General features: G+C 42.3%; 1 protein-coding gene across 2 annotated transcripts in view; it reads left to right on the plus strand.

Moving 5' to 3' along the window:
- Positions 1–925: 925 nt before the first annotated feature.
- Positions 926–18,171, plus strand: part of mta1 (metastasis associated 1) — a 40,659-nt gene continuing 23,413 nt past the window's right edge. Inside the window, exons 1-3 of one of the 2 annotated variants that reach the window (XM_035610499.2) lie at positions 926–1,518; positions 12,885–12,952; positions 16,402–16,495. In XM_035610499.2, coding sequence (XP_035466392.2) covers positions 1,491–1,518; positions 12,885–12,952; positions 16,402–16,495 — 190 coding nt within the window. In that variant the 5' untranslated portion in view covers positions 926–1,490. The remainder of the gene's footprint in view (positions 1,519–12,884; positions 12,953–16,401; positions 16,496–18,171) is intronic. The other variant, XM_035610498.2, reaches the window with a different exon arrangement.

Consider the following 18,171-nt stretch of genomic DNA (forward strand, 5'->3'; position numbering starts at 1 on the left):
AGTTATATTGATCTAATACCATGATGATGATAAATATACTCAAATGCAAAGAAATGCATTCAAAATTATAATTGAGAAAAATTACATAATTATTATCAGAAGAATGTAGATGGCGAAGTTTGCAAAGTAAAAGCAGCTTGGAGCTGCCAAGGTTCTGAAAGATGAAAGTCTTATTTGCCCAATTTGAAATTTTGTGTGGACAAGTTATTATATTGCACTGTTTTTTTTTGGTATGTGATCTCTCCTGATAGTTTTGTTGCAGGACAGATTACAGCTTTATCAACTTTACTGGTGAGTATGTGAATCACATTACTGACTATCTGTGTGGCTGCAAGGAGCCTTTGATCATGTGTCATATTTTAGAGTTAGATTGTTTTTTTTTCATCTGATTTCAAAACAAATTTTCAGAATAATCATATGATGTGTAGACCCAACTTGTCTGAGTCACAGGTCCATGTTCTCTTGACTTGCTACACCAGCATCAGTTTTAGTCCACTACCAAGATTTTTTTTTAAATTTAGTCTTGAATCATTGTATAAACTAGCACTTACAAGAGAAAAACAACAACATTTGAACTGACATGGGAATGTAACTTGTATAAAGTTATAGTATAACCATTGGTTTTTGGACGAACGAGCAGCAGTTTTAAAACCTACGCCTGTTTTGGTTCTAGTTTAGGGCTTGATCAAACATATGATCAAGCCCTAAAAATATGACAGAAGATCAAAGGCTGTTTGCAGCAAATCTATAACTTCATACAAGTCAGATTTCCATCCATTGTCGACCTCTTTATCTACTTAAGGGTGGAGGGGGGGGGGCTGGAGACAATCCCAGCTAACATTGGGCGAGAGGCGGGGTTCACCAGCCTATCACAGGGCCACATACAGAGACGATACAGAGACGACACAGAGACGACCAGCCATTCACGGGAGCTCCAAGCAAACTCCAAGACACTGATTGGTCTGGACCGGGACTCGAACCCAGAACCTTCTTGCTGTGAGGCGGAAGTGCTAACCACTACGCCACCGTGCAGACCAGTCCCATTTCCATGTCGGTTCATACAGCAGCAGCAATGGCGTCGTTGGATTTTTTGGGGGGTTGCTGTTGAAAACGCTACTTTTTAGCTAACGGTCGCAAAAAAAAAAAAAAAAAAAGTCGACGACTTCTCTCTGTCCCCGCTGGTCTTTGACTTCACTCGTTCTTCTTTTTTTTAATTCTGCCGCCACATGTCGCCAGTCGAGCGAGCGGCCGACGGTTAAACGCGCACTGTCTCTTTAAGGGCCGCTCGGCGGTGCCTGCGCTCCGTATTGATCAATCCTCCATTTTCCAACACACCGCGGCGGCAGCGCGAGCACAGCTCCGGCGGCGAGAGGAGGGAGAGCGACGAGCGACGAGAGCGAGCGAGCGAGCGAGCGAGCGAGGGAGGGAGAGAGAGCGACGAGCGAGCCACCCCTCTACCCGGAGAGGAAGCCAGGGACCGGGGGGCAGCCATGGCAGCGAACATGTACCGGGTTGGAGGTAAGGAGGCGGCGGCGGGCGGGCGGCGGGGACAACATTTCCCCCGCCACCTTTAGTCGTGAAGAAGTCTTATGTGTTTTCCTCTTCTTCTTCTTCTTCTTCTCCTCTTTATGGCGGAGTCGCCATGGTTCCCCGCGGGTCTTCTCTGCGTGGTCCGTCTGTTTTTTCCTTCCCCCTTCAAGCTAAACAAGCCCTGTGCTTCACCAGATGATGATGATGATGATGATGGTGGTGGTGGTGAAGAAGAGGAGGATGGTGATGAAGAGGAGCGAGTGAGTGGTTCGCTCACCGAACTGCTCCCTCGTTTCTCCTCTTCTTTCTTTCTTTCTTTCTGTTGTAACTTAGATTAAACCCACTTCAGGGGTGAAGATGCACCTCAAGTGACGTGCGTTGTGTTTTTCTACGCGTTTTATGGTTTAACAAAAAAAAGAAGAAGAAAAAAAGAGGTGTGGGGGGGGGGGGCGAACATATATTTGAAAAGAAAAAAAGTTTTGCGTGTTGTTAGGCAAAAATCAGCTCACAACAATCACATGCATTTCACCGGCAGACTTTGCAGGGAGGCTGCAAGGAGTTGATGCTTTGTTTGCAGAGAAAGTCCTCGGATAGAAAGAAGTTAAAAGGTTACTTATCCCTTATAGAAGTGAGATGTCAAAATGTAAGCCGAGATGAATTTGTCACATCTTTAACCAAGGGTTTTCTTTACCCCCCACCCTCCTTTTTTGCATGCATGCATGCAACTCCAGTTAATACCTAATTAAGATTCCTGTTTTCCCCCCTCCCACTCATTTTCTGCTCTTGGTGTTCGGCTTAAATAAAGACGTGGATATAGTGTGTTTTGGCAGTAGTGTGTGTGTGTGTGTGTGGGGGGGGGGACTCAGATGCTCAGATCAGTCCTGCAGAATTTCCCTCTCGACCTGAGGTTTTGTCGGGCCACGGATGAAATTGTTCACTGCAAATTTGTCCGAAATTACGTTGCGTCCGTCAACCCTGACGGTCACATTACAGATCACAGGTGTAAGCCCGTGTGAGCTGGTCCGTCTGCTTTCCCGTCGACCATCATTTTTTCTTTCATTCACGCACAACGTGTAGTGCAACGCTCTCCTCGTACTGTAGACGAATTGTCTCGCTTCCGTTAGGCGCGTGCATGTCAAAGAGCGAGGGCAGCGGGAGCGATTGATGGACATTTTAAAGATATATTTCCACGTGATGACTGACAGTTCAGTGCAGGACAAAAATGGGAATGCCGAGGCTCTCCTGGTACCTGTGTCAAAAAATAGCCTGTAGTGAACGTCACAGCCCCCTCTTCTTTAATCACATGAAACAAGGCCTGCAGTACCTGAGCGAGGACAGGAATACGCCCGGAGCAGGGCACAAAGTTAACACTCCACCAGGCAAATGTTGTTGGAAAAATTGTTGCGTCTCTTTCCCCTCCGTCGGCCTCTTGCGCCGAGAGACCGACCATCCAAGGTTACGTGCTTGCAAAATAGTAACAACGAGTGATTTATGCTAATCGTAGCTTCGGGACGGTGTGTTTTGGTCCCCGTGGTGCAGCTCTCGGCAGTTGTAACTGAAATTTAATTAATCAAAAGGAATGAAAATATTCACGTTAACACCAGAACATGGTTCTTTTTGAGCGCAAACCACCATACGAGTTACCCCCCCCCCCCCTCTCGGAAGGCAAAGTCGAGACGTTACACATAGGCCTAATTGTGTCGGAAACCTAAACTAATCTGAAATCACAAAGCATAAAAATCACATGACTGGATAAACATACTATTAGACTGTTGTTCTACAGTCAGCTTAACAATTAATAGCAAAAGAACAAGCACAATTTAGTCTAAAAACTAGTCTCATAATTGACTGAATCTTCTCCTGGGACCAGTTCAGCCCAACATTCAGAACAAAGCAAGGACCCTTGGAAAAGATGGCCGCCACTTTGCAAGACAATGCAGGATCATCTTGGAAAAGCAATGACTTCCCTTGTGAATGAACCCCCTGGACAAAAGCTGGCTTTGTAGGCCTTGATGTCTTTGTTTTTACCACGCAGGCCACAAGCCGCTCTTCCGGCGCCTGCAGCGCTTCTTTCCTTGTACTTTACCCCTGTTCACTGGAAAGTATAAGCTGAACCATGAGTCTTATCATCTCAGTGGTGGAAAGGGAGGAAAAACTAGCCCCGAGTTTTATGAGAGGAGGCTACAGAAGTTTAAAAGTCTGAGCCTGCAAAGAGTCACCTGAACTTGCTGCAAATTTATTGCCCTAAATAATAATGACTCTCTCATAAGATATTGAGAAAAGAAATGTGGATTTGAACACTTTAAAGGAGAGGTCCTCAATGTTTCAAGTCTGTCTTAAAGCAACCGTCTAGTGACCATATGAACATGGAAACAGGGTTAGCTTTGGTGCAGTCATTAGAAGATCTCATCCCTAATGCACTTCCACTGTAAAGTGATGCAAGGACAACATCCCCAGTCACTGTCTGTGCAAAAAATATTTTTCGAAGTTCATCTGAAGCTAATATCAGGCTGTAGCAGGCGTTCAGGCTGAGAATCATCCCTGTGTTAAAACAACACGGGGGGGGGGGCTTTGTGTTGTTGGGGGCGTGTTTTGCTCGACGTACCACTGAGACGTGTAATATGATCCACAAAGTCCAGTTTGAGCAACGGCTCTGTAAATTTTAAGGCTTCTCAGATGCCAAAACACTGCGCAGCGGTTTTATGGTGCTGTGAGGCAAGATTTTACAAACTGGAAAGTTATCATGATGACTGTTGTTCAGAATGATTGCAAGGTGAACAGGGGAAATACGGCATGTAGCACCACGCTGCAGCAAAGGTTGTACCAGGCAGGGTTGTGGTCTCAGGGTCAACTGGGTGGTCAATACGCTCCCGTCCTACCAAATTCTCATTAGTCGTACAATCACTAGTGTTAAATCTACAGCCTTCCAGGATTAATCCATAATTCTTTTGTTCTGGCCTGGTATTAACATGCATCTCCGGGGATCCGTCCTAAAGCGGACAACTAAAAGTTTGTCAGTTTACACCTGTCTTTCCGGTGACCACTTTGTGATCATATCTCACTTCCCCCGTTCCACAGGCAAAATGAAAGCAAGTGTCATGTTCTGTTTCACAAAAATCAAATGATGTTGTTTTTAACCAGAACGACAACACAGTTTTGTCCGTCATCAGTGTGTGTCGTGTGTGTGTGTGAGAGAGAGCCAAGCCAGGTCAGGTTAGGCTGAGCAATTATAAAATAAGATTTGAAAAAAAAATCTAATAATTGTCCGTCAGTGTTAATATTATGGTGATACCACAAATAAATCAATGTATGGGGGAAAACATCTTGGGCGAGTTCACCCCTGAACTTGTGATTGGGTCACTCGAGACGTATGTTAATACGAAAGGCAGCGACGATTGAAGTCGACCAAGATTTTCTTTGGTTTGACCTCAGCCCTGAAGCCAGGTCAGGTTGTTTTTCTGCAGGAGCCCCTCGTGTTTGCATCTCAGCTGCAACATTGGCCTGTCCACATTTCAAGGAATGCCCTTAGTTTGACTAATCTAATGTCTAAAATCTAAAAAATGAAGGACTTTTTGTCCCAAATAAAAATAATACATTTTATTTCTCTAAACGATGCTTCTATGCTGAGCTACAGTGGAGGACAGTAGAGGGGATTTATTCTTTTTAATGAAAAAGCAACTGTAACTTTGAAGTGTTATTATTGAGAAGCTCTTAAAGCTCGTTATTAGCGTCAGGAAAATTAGGACTGTAGCTTCTGCATCCTCATCAGCACACTGAAAGCACATAATGAGAAGCTCGTGTAGACAGGAGGAATGATTATAACAAGCATGTTTTTAAGATTTAACATGATGATTGGTGCACCGATCCTCTGAATGGATCATTTTTACTGAGGCTGTTGGGGCTGTGAAAGGTCTCGTGCACAATGTGCTAAAAAGTGCTGTGGTGTTTGCTAACCTAAAAAGTGACAAACGTTGGTGTCAATGCCCACATTTCTTTTGGCTGCTGAGCGGTGAGCGGTTTTCTCCGCACTTGTCAGGGACTGATTCAGAGCCACGCTCAAAGGTGTCGCACTGTTTACTAATCTGCAAACTGACAAACTCTATCAACTCTTTGACAGCGCCCACACTTTGTTTGGCTGGTGCCTGGCGTTAATTGCCCACGCTGGCAGTTCACTTCTCTCGCAGAGCTGGTGGGTGAACTTGCAGAGTGAAGATCTCAAGGCTTGTTTTATGTCGTCGCCGCCGCCCAGACCAATACCGGACGCTCAATTTGAACGGATACATTGACTGCTATTAGGGACGCTTTGTGGAATGAATCTATCATTACTTGTCCTTAGAGGCACACATACTGCGCATCCATCACAATAAGGCAGGATTTGCTACAAGCTGGCTGCGTTGTGGTATCTTTTTGTAGGACCACAGTTATTCGGAAATTTAAGATCTGATGCGAGTATGTTGAAATTAAAACCTGCGCACGTTTGCTCCTTAATCAAATTTAAACAGGAACAAGCTGCAGAGGTTGCTGCAGTGTAAGACGCAGGACAGACACATGAAGTGGCTCTTACTTTTTATTCAAACAATTCCATCCCCGCTTCATTGAACAGACTAAACTGATATTTTTTGAACAATGCGTACTTTATGCTTTTACATTCTTGTGTTGAATCAAGATTGCCTCCCAGGTTAGAAAAGAATTGCAGAGCATTAAGTATAAGACCGTTAACCCGCGTTCGGCGTCTTCGTGCAGGAATGAAGGGAGAAATTGACGACTAGAAAAATGCTTGCGTCTCTACGTACAGAGGTGAGCAGCATGTCGAGGTTCGACCCATGAAAGTAAGTTTATAGCAGAAGTGTGAAAAAAGAGGTGCGGGGTTGATTCCGATGATTAGATCACGTACTATTGCCATAGAAACGTCCATCTGTGAGTCATAATCTCTTCCACAGTTGCTGCTCACAATGACGGACACACCCCTCCTCGCACTTGACGAGTTCGAACGTGATGCTTTTTTAGCGAGTCCAACGTGACACGTCTTTCAGCATGTTTACCCGTGTGTGTGTGTGTACGTTTGCTAGTACGTGTGCGTGTGTGTAAGTACTGGATGGGGTTCGAGCTGTGGAGTGGGTATGTGTGCGCCGTGGACATGCGTGGGCAGATGTTCACGTTCTCCGTTTCCTGCCTCTCTCTCTCCCATCTTTGCTGTAGACGTTCATCCCTTTTCATTATACTGTTTATAGTCACCACCCCTGTACTTACTAAAGGCTGTGTGAGGAACCTCAGTAGTTTCTGAATCCCAAATTAACTGTGTCCGTGCATTGAGAATTGTCAAGCACATAAAATTGGCTCGGTAAATTCAGATTAGATTTTTTTGTGTAAATTTTATTCAGGCAATGGACTGCACAAATGTTTGTAGAGATAACATTAAGCATCAACGCTTTTTGGAAGATTTGGTGTAAATTGTGGAGGTTTTCCTGTCACACAAAGGTGTGTAAATCACCCAACATGAGGTTTGCTAGGGATGCTATTTGTCTCTAGCACTGGGTGTACTCCCATACGACTTTTGCTTCTGGCATAATGCATATTGCATGGCGGCGAGGGTGGGGAGGGAACGACTGCTGCTGCTGGCTTTACTCAGGCCAGCACCAAAAACAGTTGGTTTCTCTCAGGCGATCACCAAAATGTTGGCAAATAGTCTGAAAGTCGTCTCGTAATGTTCAAGATTTTCAAAAGTTCAAAGCCCCAAAAAAAGGTTCAATTTGCAAAGATGCTAAATAAAGAAAAGCAGCAAATCCTCGCCGTAAACAAAACGAAAATGGATTAATCAATTATCAAAAATTGAAATATCACTGATGCACAGGTTCCCAGACTCTTTGCTTTTGTGACTGTTCCTCCTCCAAACCCGTCCCGACAGGTTGGATACAACGACGACAAGCTGTGAACAGATGGACGACCAGTAAGTGGCTCCCTTCTCAAATAGTTTCAATTCATTAGTTTTCATTTTCATGAAGAGGTAAAACTATTCAACATTTCACTAAAAAAAAGCAGCGCTTTGAGAAGAAAAAACATCATAGTTGTATCTCTTGAGTGTCTTTATAAGACTTCTGATTACTATCAGTTATATCAGTATCAGCTATGACAGCATGTGGTGAAACATTGAGACTAGACTTGAAATTCATCTTCAGACATCATTGCTCATTTTGGAAGATAAATTGCATTTTCCCTGCTGATCCACACAAGATGTCTGTCGTCATCGCAGCCTCTGCTGTGTTTCTCAGGAAGGCACAGGTGGCACATACTGTTTTCTCTGCTGAATTTAATATGTGCCAAAACACTGAATCTGTTTGTTTTTTTTAAAGAACACTGTAATGTTAATCATTTCTATAAACTTTTGACAAATCAGATTATCCCAAATTGAAAAGTTGACACCGATACCAAAGTAGGAATCTGGTCTTTTTCAGTTTAGCTGACAAGCCTAGCAGTTAAAAATGGGGATCCGTGAGTAGGTTGTGTACCATGCCAGGAGGACTGCTACCCCAGATTATTTTTCTTGCTTCATCATTTTGTCCATAAAATGTCATAAAATGGTGAAAATTGCCCACTGTGATTTCCCCTAAGACCAAGATGATGTATTCAAATTGCTAGTTTTACTTTGCCAACCCTCTAAATCGCCAACATATTCAGTTAACAGTCACTTCTGACAAAGAGAAGCTGCCAATCATCTCATTGGAAAAGCTTTTAACTGGCAAACGTTGGGAACTTTGGCTTTAAAAAAAACAAAACACTCAGAAGCGATTAATCGATGATTAAAAATTAGTGCCAGATTGATTTTCAAGTTGGTATGATTTTCAAATTAGTCCTCCACTTTGAGCGTAAATTAATATTCTTTTTTGCATTGTTTCACTTTTGCACAGTTGCGTCTCTGTGAAGCGGTGCACTTATCTGAGTGTGTGACAGCCTCCAGTCTCTCTCTCTCTGCCTGTTTGTACCCAGACTCCATCACTTATCTCATGTTTTCCCTTTCACATCATTGCCTCTCTCCCTCTCCCTCTCTCTCCCTTTCCCCCTCTCTCTCTCTGGCCTGGTTTGAATCTGCCCAGCGGACTCTCTCTCTCTTTTGGGGCTCAGTAACATGCCTTGATTGGCTCGCGCTAAATTCGACTGCACTATGACATCACAGGCTCCGGAGCCAGCCTATTGGCTGACGCTGGGAGCGGGGGATGGAGAGCATGACGGTGGGTGGGTGGGTGGGTGGGTGGGTTGGGTGGATGGATGGATGAGGGGGGGTTATACGCGGGTTGAGGTGGCGGGAGGGCTGATGGGAAACGGAGAGACGGAGTGACGCTGCCTGGTGCCTACAGGCCCCCTGTTTCTCTCTCTCTCTGTGTTGCTCTCATTTTGAGTTCGTCTCCAGCTCGCTCTCTACCAGGCCTCAGCTCCTCACATGGTGGAAACTCCAACACTTGGTCCCCATCCCACTCCCGACTGTCACTTCCTCCTGTTTTTTCTGGCCGGAGGGGACACGGCTTGAACTTAAAAGTGCCTCCGTTCGAGCCGGGAAAAGGAAGACGGTGATCTGTGCTCAGTATCCGAACCTTAACAGTGAATATAAATGTGCGGCGAGACGTGCCGTCACCATCCCCACGTGTGGCGGCAAATTCACACCCAGCGCCGCACCAAAACTGACTGTGGGACTTGTCGTTCTGCTTCTGGTTGAAACGGTCACGGTGCGAATTTGGCCCTTGCCTAATGGGTCCCTAAGAACTGGCAAAAGTTTAAAAAAGAAAAGGCCGCCAGCATCAAACGTCAACATGTCTCGCCGTGGTTTGTCATTAGATCAGGCTGATTGTGAAGAGATTCTTTTTTGGACCCCTATGTCTCCAGGAACATAAAAGAAAAACAGAATCTTAGTATCCCAGGTACAGTACCTAAAGTCCTGCTAATGTTGAATTAAAGGCCAAACTGTTTTGATAATAATGAATTGTTTTGATAGTCATTTACATTTTTCAGCAAATGTTGTACTGATTCCAATTCATCAAGTGTTAGGATTGAATTCAAAGACATCTTTGTGCTTTATTTTATATTCCTGCCATATCTTATTAAATTATTTAAACTTCTGGAAAGAACCACTAAGTTCTGAGACTTCAATTTTAGTGTAGTCTACTTTCTTATTTGTTTATGCTGAACTTTATGTTTTGTAGAAAAATTTCACATATGGCACGATACAACAAATATATTACAAACAAACATATAATTCGTATCAAAAATTGACATTTAATTCAAAGTAATTGTAGATTTTGGTGGAGGTTTTGTTATTTGACTGATTGATAGCCTTGCTTTTTTTCTCTTTGAAGATAAAACAAAGAGGAATAAAAAGTTGCAGATTGCTCATCTCCTGATTGATCAATCAATGAATCGACTAATTGATGAGCTCCAATCTAGTTTGTTGCTTGAGATTGCTTCAGCTATGCTCAATAAAGGGATAGAGTCCGAATAACTTTGCCAGTCCACACTTTAATAACCAGTCTGGAGTTTCACGACGAGTCACAAGCCCCTTTCCTCTGACCTCTCAGCCCCCGGCCACGGTCTTCCCCAGCGTGTTTTCGAAAACAAGCAAGTCAAATATCTCCTCATCATTTTCTGTCTCAGCGCCGGCCTTGAGACAGAAAGCACTTGGCCTATTTGATATTCAGCAGCGGGACGACGATGTCACAGTGGCAGCGGAGTCTAGTAACAAGCTGATACAGAAGAGTGGATGGGCGTGACGTGACGATCCCTTCCCGCCTCGTAGCGACGCGCAGCAGTGAATGTGTTTCTGCCGTCGCCGGAGGAAGCTGTCGTAGAAAATTACACTCTACGGGCTTCTGTTACTTCTGCTGCTGCTTTGGTTGAAGCACGAGAAGAAATGTGAAGTCCTTACATCTTTTGTATAAAATATCTAGGAATTATTTAATTGAGTTTACTTCCTACTGCCCTGCATCTAGCTTCTTCAGTCGGCATCTGCGGGGTCTTGAAAAAGTCTTAAAAAGCGATAGATTCACCTCCGTCAAAAGGCCTTTTGAGGTATTAAAAAGCCTTGAATGTCTTTTACAAAGGTCTTTGAATAGCTTTTCTTCCCTTCTCTGGACAGTCACATCAGTTATGACATATTTTTGCTCTTTGAATATATATTTGGTGTCAAAAATGAGTTGATTGTGCGTGAACATTAGAATTACTGTTAGTCATGTTAGCTAAGGAAGTTTTCTAATCATAATGGACAAGTGTCAATGTTAGCAAGAACTTAAATTAATATAATCATTTCAGTAATGAATTAATCTACCCATCAGTTTTGTCCTCATTTTCTTGGGCCATCTTAAATTAATTGATTTTGCATATTACCAAGAATATATGGTGATTTGGCTCAAACAAAATATTCTTGCATAGTACCAATTGTCATTTTCATATTCAAAAAACAACAACAGCAAAAAAAAAAAAGGACGAAGGACTGTATAAGAGGAGACGTGACCAAAATATGGTCTCAACACTGAATTCGAGACAAAAGCTGAAACAAACTTGTTGACAAATTGACTTTTTGACAGACAAAAATATCTTAGTTGATCAGTTGTTTCAGTTATTAAAGGATGATACCAAACATTATCCAGGTCCATTTGTTGTGTTCTTCCCCAGTATGATATCTTTGAAAATAGGGTTTGGAAGGTTTTTGAATGGTTGGTTGCAACCTTAATTAAGACTTGAGTACTGAAGCCTTGTAAAGATATTGAAAATGTTTGAAATTTAGATTTGAGAAGCTGGAAACGGGGAATGTTTGGTATTTCCACAACTACCACAATAGCTGTCAAAAGAGATTTGCTAATTCTCTCTGAATTTTTATGTTATAGTATTATTCCCTGAACTAACAGTATCTATATTCTGCAGCTATCTGTGGGAAAAACAGAGAGACAAATCAGCAAAACGGTCCAGAAACATGACAGATAGATGTTGAACAAAGTGATTTGTCGGTGGGTTTTTCCTTTAACTCTGCCAGTTATAGAAATGCATGACAGATTTGGAGGTTGGTGCAGAACCTGGGTGTTCTAACATGATTGGTGAAAGCCCAAACCAGTTATTGTTGGACACCGGGCGCGCAGGAAATGAAGAAAAGGAGTTGGTGTGCATTGCGGTGATGCCGGTGGAATTTCGGACAGTGTTTGGCTAGTTGGTCAAGGAGATGGGGGCCTGAGGCATTTATCGGGGATTGGGAGTGAGGGGGGAGGGTGAAGCGTGAAGGGAGGATAGCTCCGGCTCCAGGCAGCCGACCAAGTGTGGGGTATAATCTGACAGCACTCAGCCAAGACACATGCAGGGCTAAGACCAGGCACCCTACCAAGACCGGGGCCTGTGGGGATATCCTGGTGAGAGCTAATCCTCCAATAGGCCTGGAGCAGCACCAGGAGCCACACACACGCATCATAAAGCCACACATGCGTGGTGAAGCTTCTGTAGTCTCTCTCTCACACACACACACACACACACACACACACACACACACACACACACACACACACACACACACACACACACACACACACACACACACACACACACACACACACACACACACACACACACACACACACACACACAGGCATGCAAACAACACACACACACGGGGGTGGATGAGCGGAGAAATAAGACAAAGAAAGCGTGATGGGCTGAGGAAGTCCGAGGCTGTGGTCTGAATGGAAGGTCGTGTGTGTTTGTGTGTGCGTGTGTTTGGGCGGGGGTGTATTGGTCAGACCTCCCAACTACAACTCCATCTCGTGTGTATGAAATTAGCCTCATCGTGTTAAACCAACATTTTGCGGATGTCTGTTTCGATTGACAAAGCTTTCATTTCAACCCAAATTTCTGAAAATATGCAAATTCAAATTTCGTGGGTCAGTGGAAGATAAAGCAGCTAGATTAAAAAAGCACCAATCAAGCCTCAAAAAGATAAAACCCCTGCTTGTTTTAATATGTGGGCACATGTATGTTTCTTGTATTAATTCAGAGGGCGGTGCAGTGTTCTCATTGGTCCACACATAGCTGATGTTTTCGTTCGCCTCCATTTTTTCTCTCTCGTGGAGCAAAAGCTTGAGTTATATATGTCATGTGACATATCGTCATAAATCTGTTTCCATTGCACTCAGTCCCATTTACCTTTTATCAATAATCTGACTTTTCCACCTCTCCCAAGCAAAAATGTTTTTTGTGCTCGATGCCAACTAAATGCCAACTGAATATTTGGACGACCTTGCAATGTTGACTGACATTTCTTTTTCTTTCTCTTTCCATTCTCCGCTCTCTCTCTCTTCCTCTTCCTCCCTCTCGCTGTTCCTCTGCAGATTATGTTTATTTTGAGAACTCGTCCAGTAACCCACTGCTGATCAGGAGGATAGAGGAGTTAAACAAGGTGAGTGTGTGCGTGTCTGAGGTTAAATTTGTACCCTTGAATGCAGCACAGATCCGGCCTACACACCCACCCGTCTTCAGTCTGACTTAAAACAACGAGATCAGTTTTATTCTTGATATTCATTTAACTCTTAGATATGTGCCTGATTTCATCTTTAAAGCAAAAATCTAAATGTAGCTTTTAGCCTTATTTTGGCTGTTTTTTGTCATAATTGGAGGCTACTTTACAATTTCTACATCCTCCGTTATTCATTAAAAAAACCTTTCCATTCATCTGAAGGTAAAATATTAATACTAATCTTTTTCAGTTGCTTCATGTGTACTATGAGGCTCAGCATCATTATATTTATCACTGTGAAGGTTATTAAAAACAGATTTCGTTAAACAATATGCTCATATAAATGGAATGAATATGGTTAAACAATTCTGCTTTGTGCTTGTTCAAAAGTTCTAGAATTCAGTCCAGTGTAGTCCTAAAAATAAATAATCTATTTAATTGATTTGTTGAAGAAAAGAAAATTAGTAGACAGCGATTTTGATAGTCAGTTTATAAATTAAGATACTTTCTAGGAAACTGCCAACTGTTGCTTTGAAACTGAATATCTTTTGGTTGTAGAGTATTGATCTGTCAAAACAAGAAGTTTGACAATTTCAGTTTGGTCTGTGGGAAACTTCTTCAATTTTTAGAAAGAAAAAAGTAAATGAGTTAATGATGAGATTATTATTTTTGTAAGAAACAATATTTTTTACACGACACGGCTATCATGAATCCAGCATTGACAATTGCTAATATATTAATACAATAATGATAATTGGTAGTTGCTGGAATTTGAAATGTGAAATATGTGGCTCAAATAATGTACATCCCTATTGCTCTGGAGGGAGTAAATACTCAATTGTATTATCACATAAGTGTGATGGTACTGTTGCTGCAGAAGGTGTCTGAAAAATCCCAGCATGCACCCTGGTACATTGTTCAAGTCCAAGGATCAGAGAGACAGTCGCGTCTCGGCAGACTAGTCACAGGTGCTCGTCTGTCCCAGGCCGCTGCTGGATAATGTGGAGGCTGTTTAATGTGATTGACACGGAGCTCAGAGTGAGACCTCTATTCTGCCTGTCACTGTCAGCCTCTCTGCTCCTCTGATACCACTGAGGTTTCTCCGCAGCAAGTTTTGAGATTGAAAAAAAATGTCTAGAAAGTATAGAACAGTTTTAAAGGAAAAATGTTGACAACCACCAGCTGCTCAGAAATATAGAGGAATAAAAGAGTTAGGCTGTAACAGCCTGTGTATACAATGCTAAGTAAAAGACGGCTACTTTAAAAATCAAGCAAGTGCAAATGATTATTTAAAAGTCAGCTAATAATTCTTTCATCACCTCATTACACTGCTGATTATTGATCGATCACTCTTTAGGTCCATAACGTTGAAGACAAAAGTAAAAAAAGATAGCTCAGTGATTTTCCGAAGCAAGATGATGGTGTCAGATTATTTATTTTATCTGACCAGTTTAGTTTATTATCATAAAACCCCCAAAAAAGCATAAAATGCTCACAATTGAAATGGTGTATTCTTACAATTACTTGGTTGTCAAATTAGTTTGATTAATTTCACTTGAATCAATCATTTGTTTCAGGTCTAAAAGAAAAATGTAAAAAATGTTCACTTGCTTAAAATAGGTCAGGAAATTTCTCACAGAATATTAATCATCCTTGTGCTTTGACTGCCACATGGTTATAGTACCTTAATGCATCCATTTTATCATAATAGACATTATAGTCACGTCATCGTCCTTCCTCGATCCTTCTCTGCAGTTTCTCTCTATATCGTTCTCTGTTCTGCTCTGTATCCGTTGGGTTGCAGACAAAGTTAGGTTCACAGTTTTAACTTGTAACATATACATATTTATAAACTGACAATGGAAATGCTAAAGGAATCACAGACTTAATTCAATTCAGTCAGATTGCCTTGGGTTTTTTTTGAAATATAAAAAATCGAAAAATGTGATTTAACTAAAAATAAAATCGGAAACCTCATGCAGTGAAGGTATCTGTTGGCCCGGGAAAATCTTAAAATGTGTCTATTCCAGTTTCCTCAACAACAAAAAATGCATTTGAACATAAAATGTATTAAAGTGAAATTACAAATGTCTTTTTTTTCTTTCTGCCATAGGCAGTAATGTTAGTGTTAGTCATACATGTTGGTTTTAATTGATATCTTTCAATCTTCGGCCACTATGACTGTGAAACAAATTGCATGAAAGTGGTTTTGAAAAATGGCAGTGCTTAAAAATATTTTTTTATCAAGAATTTTATAAATTTCTTAATTCTGCTGCTTGGTTGCTACATTTAAAATTGACCTTGATGCCTCCTTATGTTCGTAGATATAAGCATACGCCTTTTGTTTTCCTTACACCCATATTTCAAGTGCTGTGAATAGTTTTCCCATTGTCGCTTCTTTTTCTCATTATCCTCTGATACGTTCTGCCTCATCCTCAGATTAGCTGCAGCTCCAGCAGTACTTGCTTAAAAATGTCAACGTGTGTCATGCAACAAACTATAATATGATATATATGTAAGGAAAGTGTTAGTTTGCTCTAAAAAAACAATCATTTTTATTCCCCTATTCTGGAGCCCTGTTTTTTCCAAACATGTAATTGTGCGAAATTTAGTTTTTGATTATTTGATAATTGGCAAATTAGAAACTCTGAAATAAAATGTCTGCAGAATCTAGAAGAAAAAAAAATGTTTTCACTACGTTTGTTCTCCATCATCCCTCCTCCCAACTTCTTCTCACTTTATACAGTACTGGATGGATTTATGAGAGATTTCCTAATCCAATATGGTCGGCTTATAATAGAGTACAATTATGATTGCAACACTTTAAAGAATCACAGTTATATCAATATTGAAATTTATCCTATTCCTTTATGTGTATGGAGTGAAAAAAAGAGGTAAAAGCTTCAAATCAATTTCTAAATGAGTTATTTCACCCAGAGTGGTCGATTCTTTCTCCCCTTTTTCAGTTAGTATTCGACAAAAACGTTGTCATGCAAGCTCCTAATTTAAAAGCAGCGTTGCATCAAAATACCAACGTAATATTACTGGGAAGAAATTAATCTTAAAAAAACTCGGCACAGACAACTCCCAACACGCCTTCCCTGTCCTGACAACTGCAACACTTATTGTAATTTTGGGATAACACTGCTGTAGTCTCACACTGCGTTTTTTTTTTGCCAAAGAAAAACTAGCCTCATTAATAGGCTTGTGTGTGTGTGTGTGTGTGTGTGTGTGTGTGTGTGTGTGTGTGTGTGTGTGTGTGTGTGTGTGTGTGTGTGTGTGTGTGTGTGTGTGTGTGTGTGTGTGTGTGTGTGTGTGTGTGTGTGTGTGTGGGTGCTCTGTGTGCAGCACCACTTGTTGCCGTGGTAACGCCGATTGTCTCTGCTTTGCAGACAGCCAATGGGAACGTGGAGGCCAAAGTGGTGTGTTTTTACCGGCGCAGGGACATCTCCAGCACTCTCATCGCCCTGGCAGACAAACATGCAAGTGAGTGACCAACCATAACCCAGGCAGCACGAAAAACCACCCCAAAACACCCCAGCCATGTTTTTAAAAAAACGTTTCATTTGGCAGACCTCTGCAGTTATCTTCAACCGCAACGTTGCACAGGCATCCAATCGAAGAGGATTCCTCTTAACTGGAAAATACAGCTATTTGTTTATGAGGCTTGTTTGCAAACCAGTCGTTTTTTTTTAAATATCAAGGGATTCATACAAATTTAAATAGTTTGTCTGCTGTTACCGAGCCGAGAGAAACGTTTCCAGACTGCAGCCCCTCTCCTCCTCTGATAGGTTCTGATTTCAGACGGCCTTCGATTTGCTGGATGTGTCAATATGACGACACCTGCATGTGTCTATGCATGTGCGCTCTTCCTGTGTGTGCGTGCGTGTGTGCGTGCGTGCGTGCGTGCGTGCGTGTGTGCGTGCGTGCGTGCGTGCGTGCGCGCGCGCCAATGCGATGCTGTTCTTAAGAGCTCGGAGCTTTGGCCCTGCAGTATCTGGAACAGCTGGCAGACTTTGAATGGACTCAGGCAGCACTTTTTTAACGTTCAAGGTACCAGGATGTTTTTTTTTTCAGGGAGAAAAACAGTGAAACAATGGATTTTAAAAAATGGCAATTGGAAAGAAAAGGGTGAGGGGAAAATACAGCGACTGAGATGGTTAGTGATAAAAGAAAGTGGGTGGAAAAAGACTGACTTCCAGGTCACTAAAGTGTGTCGCTTATAGGCCAGAGCCAGAGTCTCCTGACTTGCCTCCCCAGTGGTGATTCAGAGATGATGCCTTCAGGGCCCAGAGCGCTAGAATTCAAAGAGTAAAGAAGTAAAGGAAGGACGCTGTGGTTTTATTACCACTGTAGGACATTCACTTAAGGAGGCATCAAGATCGTTTTGAAAAGTGACTCTTATGAAACTCTACACAGTGGATGGATTGTAAACCTCGTCTTCCTGCCACAAGTGCACCAGATGTTTGGTATTTGATTCTGAAATGAAGGTTTTTAATGTATTTTAACAGCATTTCTTAATTGATGGAAGATTGGCAGAATTTGTTCATTGGTTGTCCATACCCTGCTACATCCGGAGTATAATCTTACCGCCAGTCTCACCAGTCACATTTTTATTTTTCCGTCTTTTTTTTTTACTGTAATGAAAGTTGGAAAAGGATTAAAAAACAAACCCTTGAGTGAATCCTGTCTTTCGTAATGCTCTTCTCAGACTCTCTAGTGTGCACATAAAATGATGTATAATGAGTGTATTTAAAAGTGTCGGACGACCTCTTTATGTGTGACGTGCAGTGAATGTTTTCAGATGACCTTCAGATTTAGAAGAACGAGATCGCAAATACAAGCGTCCGAAATTTGCTTCGGAGTGGCTTGGCTCCGCCTTAGTGATCGGGTGAGGACATCCGGAGGAAGCTCGGAGTAGAGCTGCTGCTTCTTTGCGTCGAAAGGGGTCAGTTGAGCTGGTCTGGGCATCTTGTCAGGATGTCACCTGGGCGCCTTCCTTCGGAGGTTTACCGGACACGTCCAACTGGTAGGGGACCTATAGAGGTAGACCCAGAACTCGCTGGAGGGACTGCATATCCTATCTGGCTTGGGAACCCCCCCGGGATCCCCCAGGAGGAGCTTGAATGCGTGGCTGGGGAAAGGGATGTCTGGAACACCCT

This window comes from Scophthalmus maximus, chromosome 15, assembly GCF_022379125.1.
Source record: "Scophthalmus maximus strain ysfricsl-2021 chromosome 15, ASM2237912v1, whole genome shotgun sequence".
Classification (NCBI taxonomy): Eukaryota; Metazoa; Chordata; class Actinopteri; order Pleuronectiformes; family Scophthalmidae; genus Scophthalmus; species Scophthalmus maximus.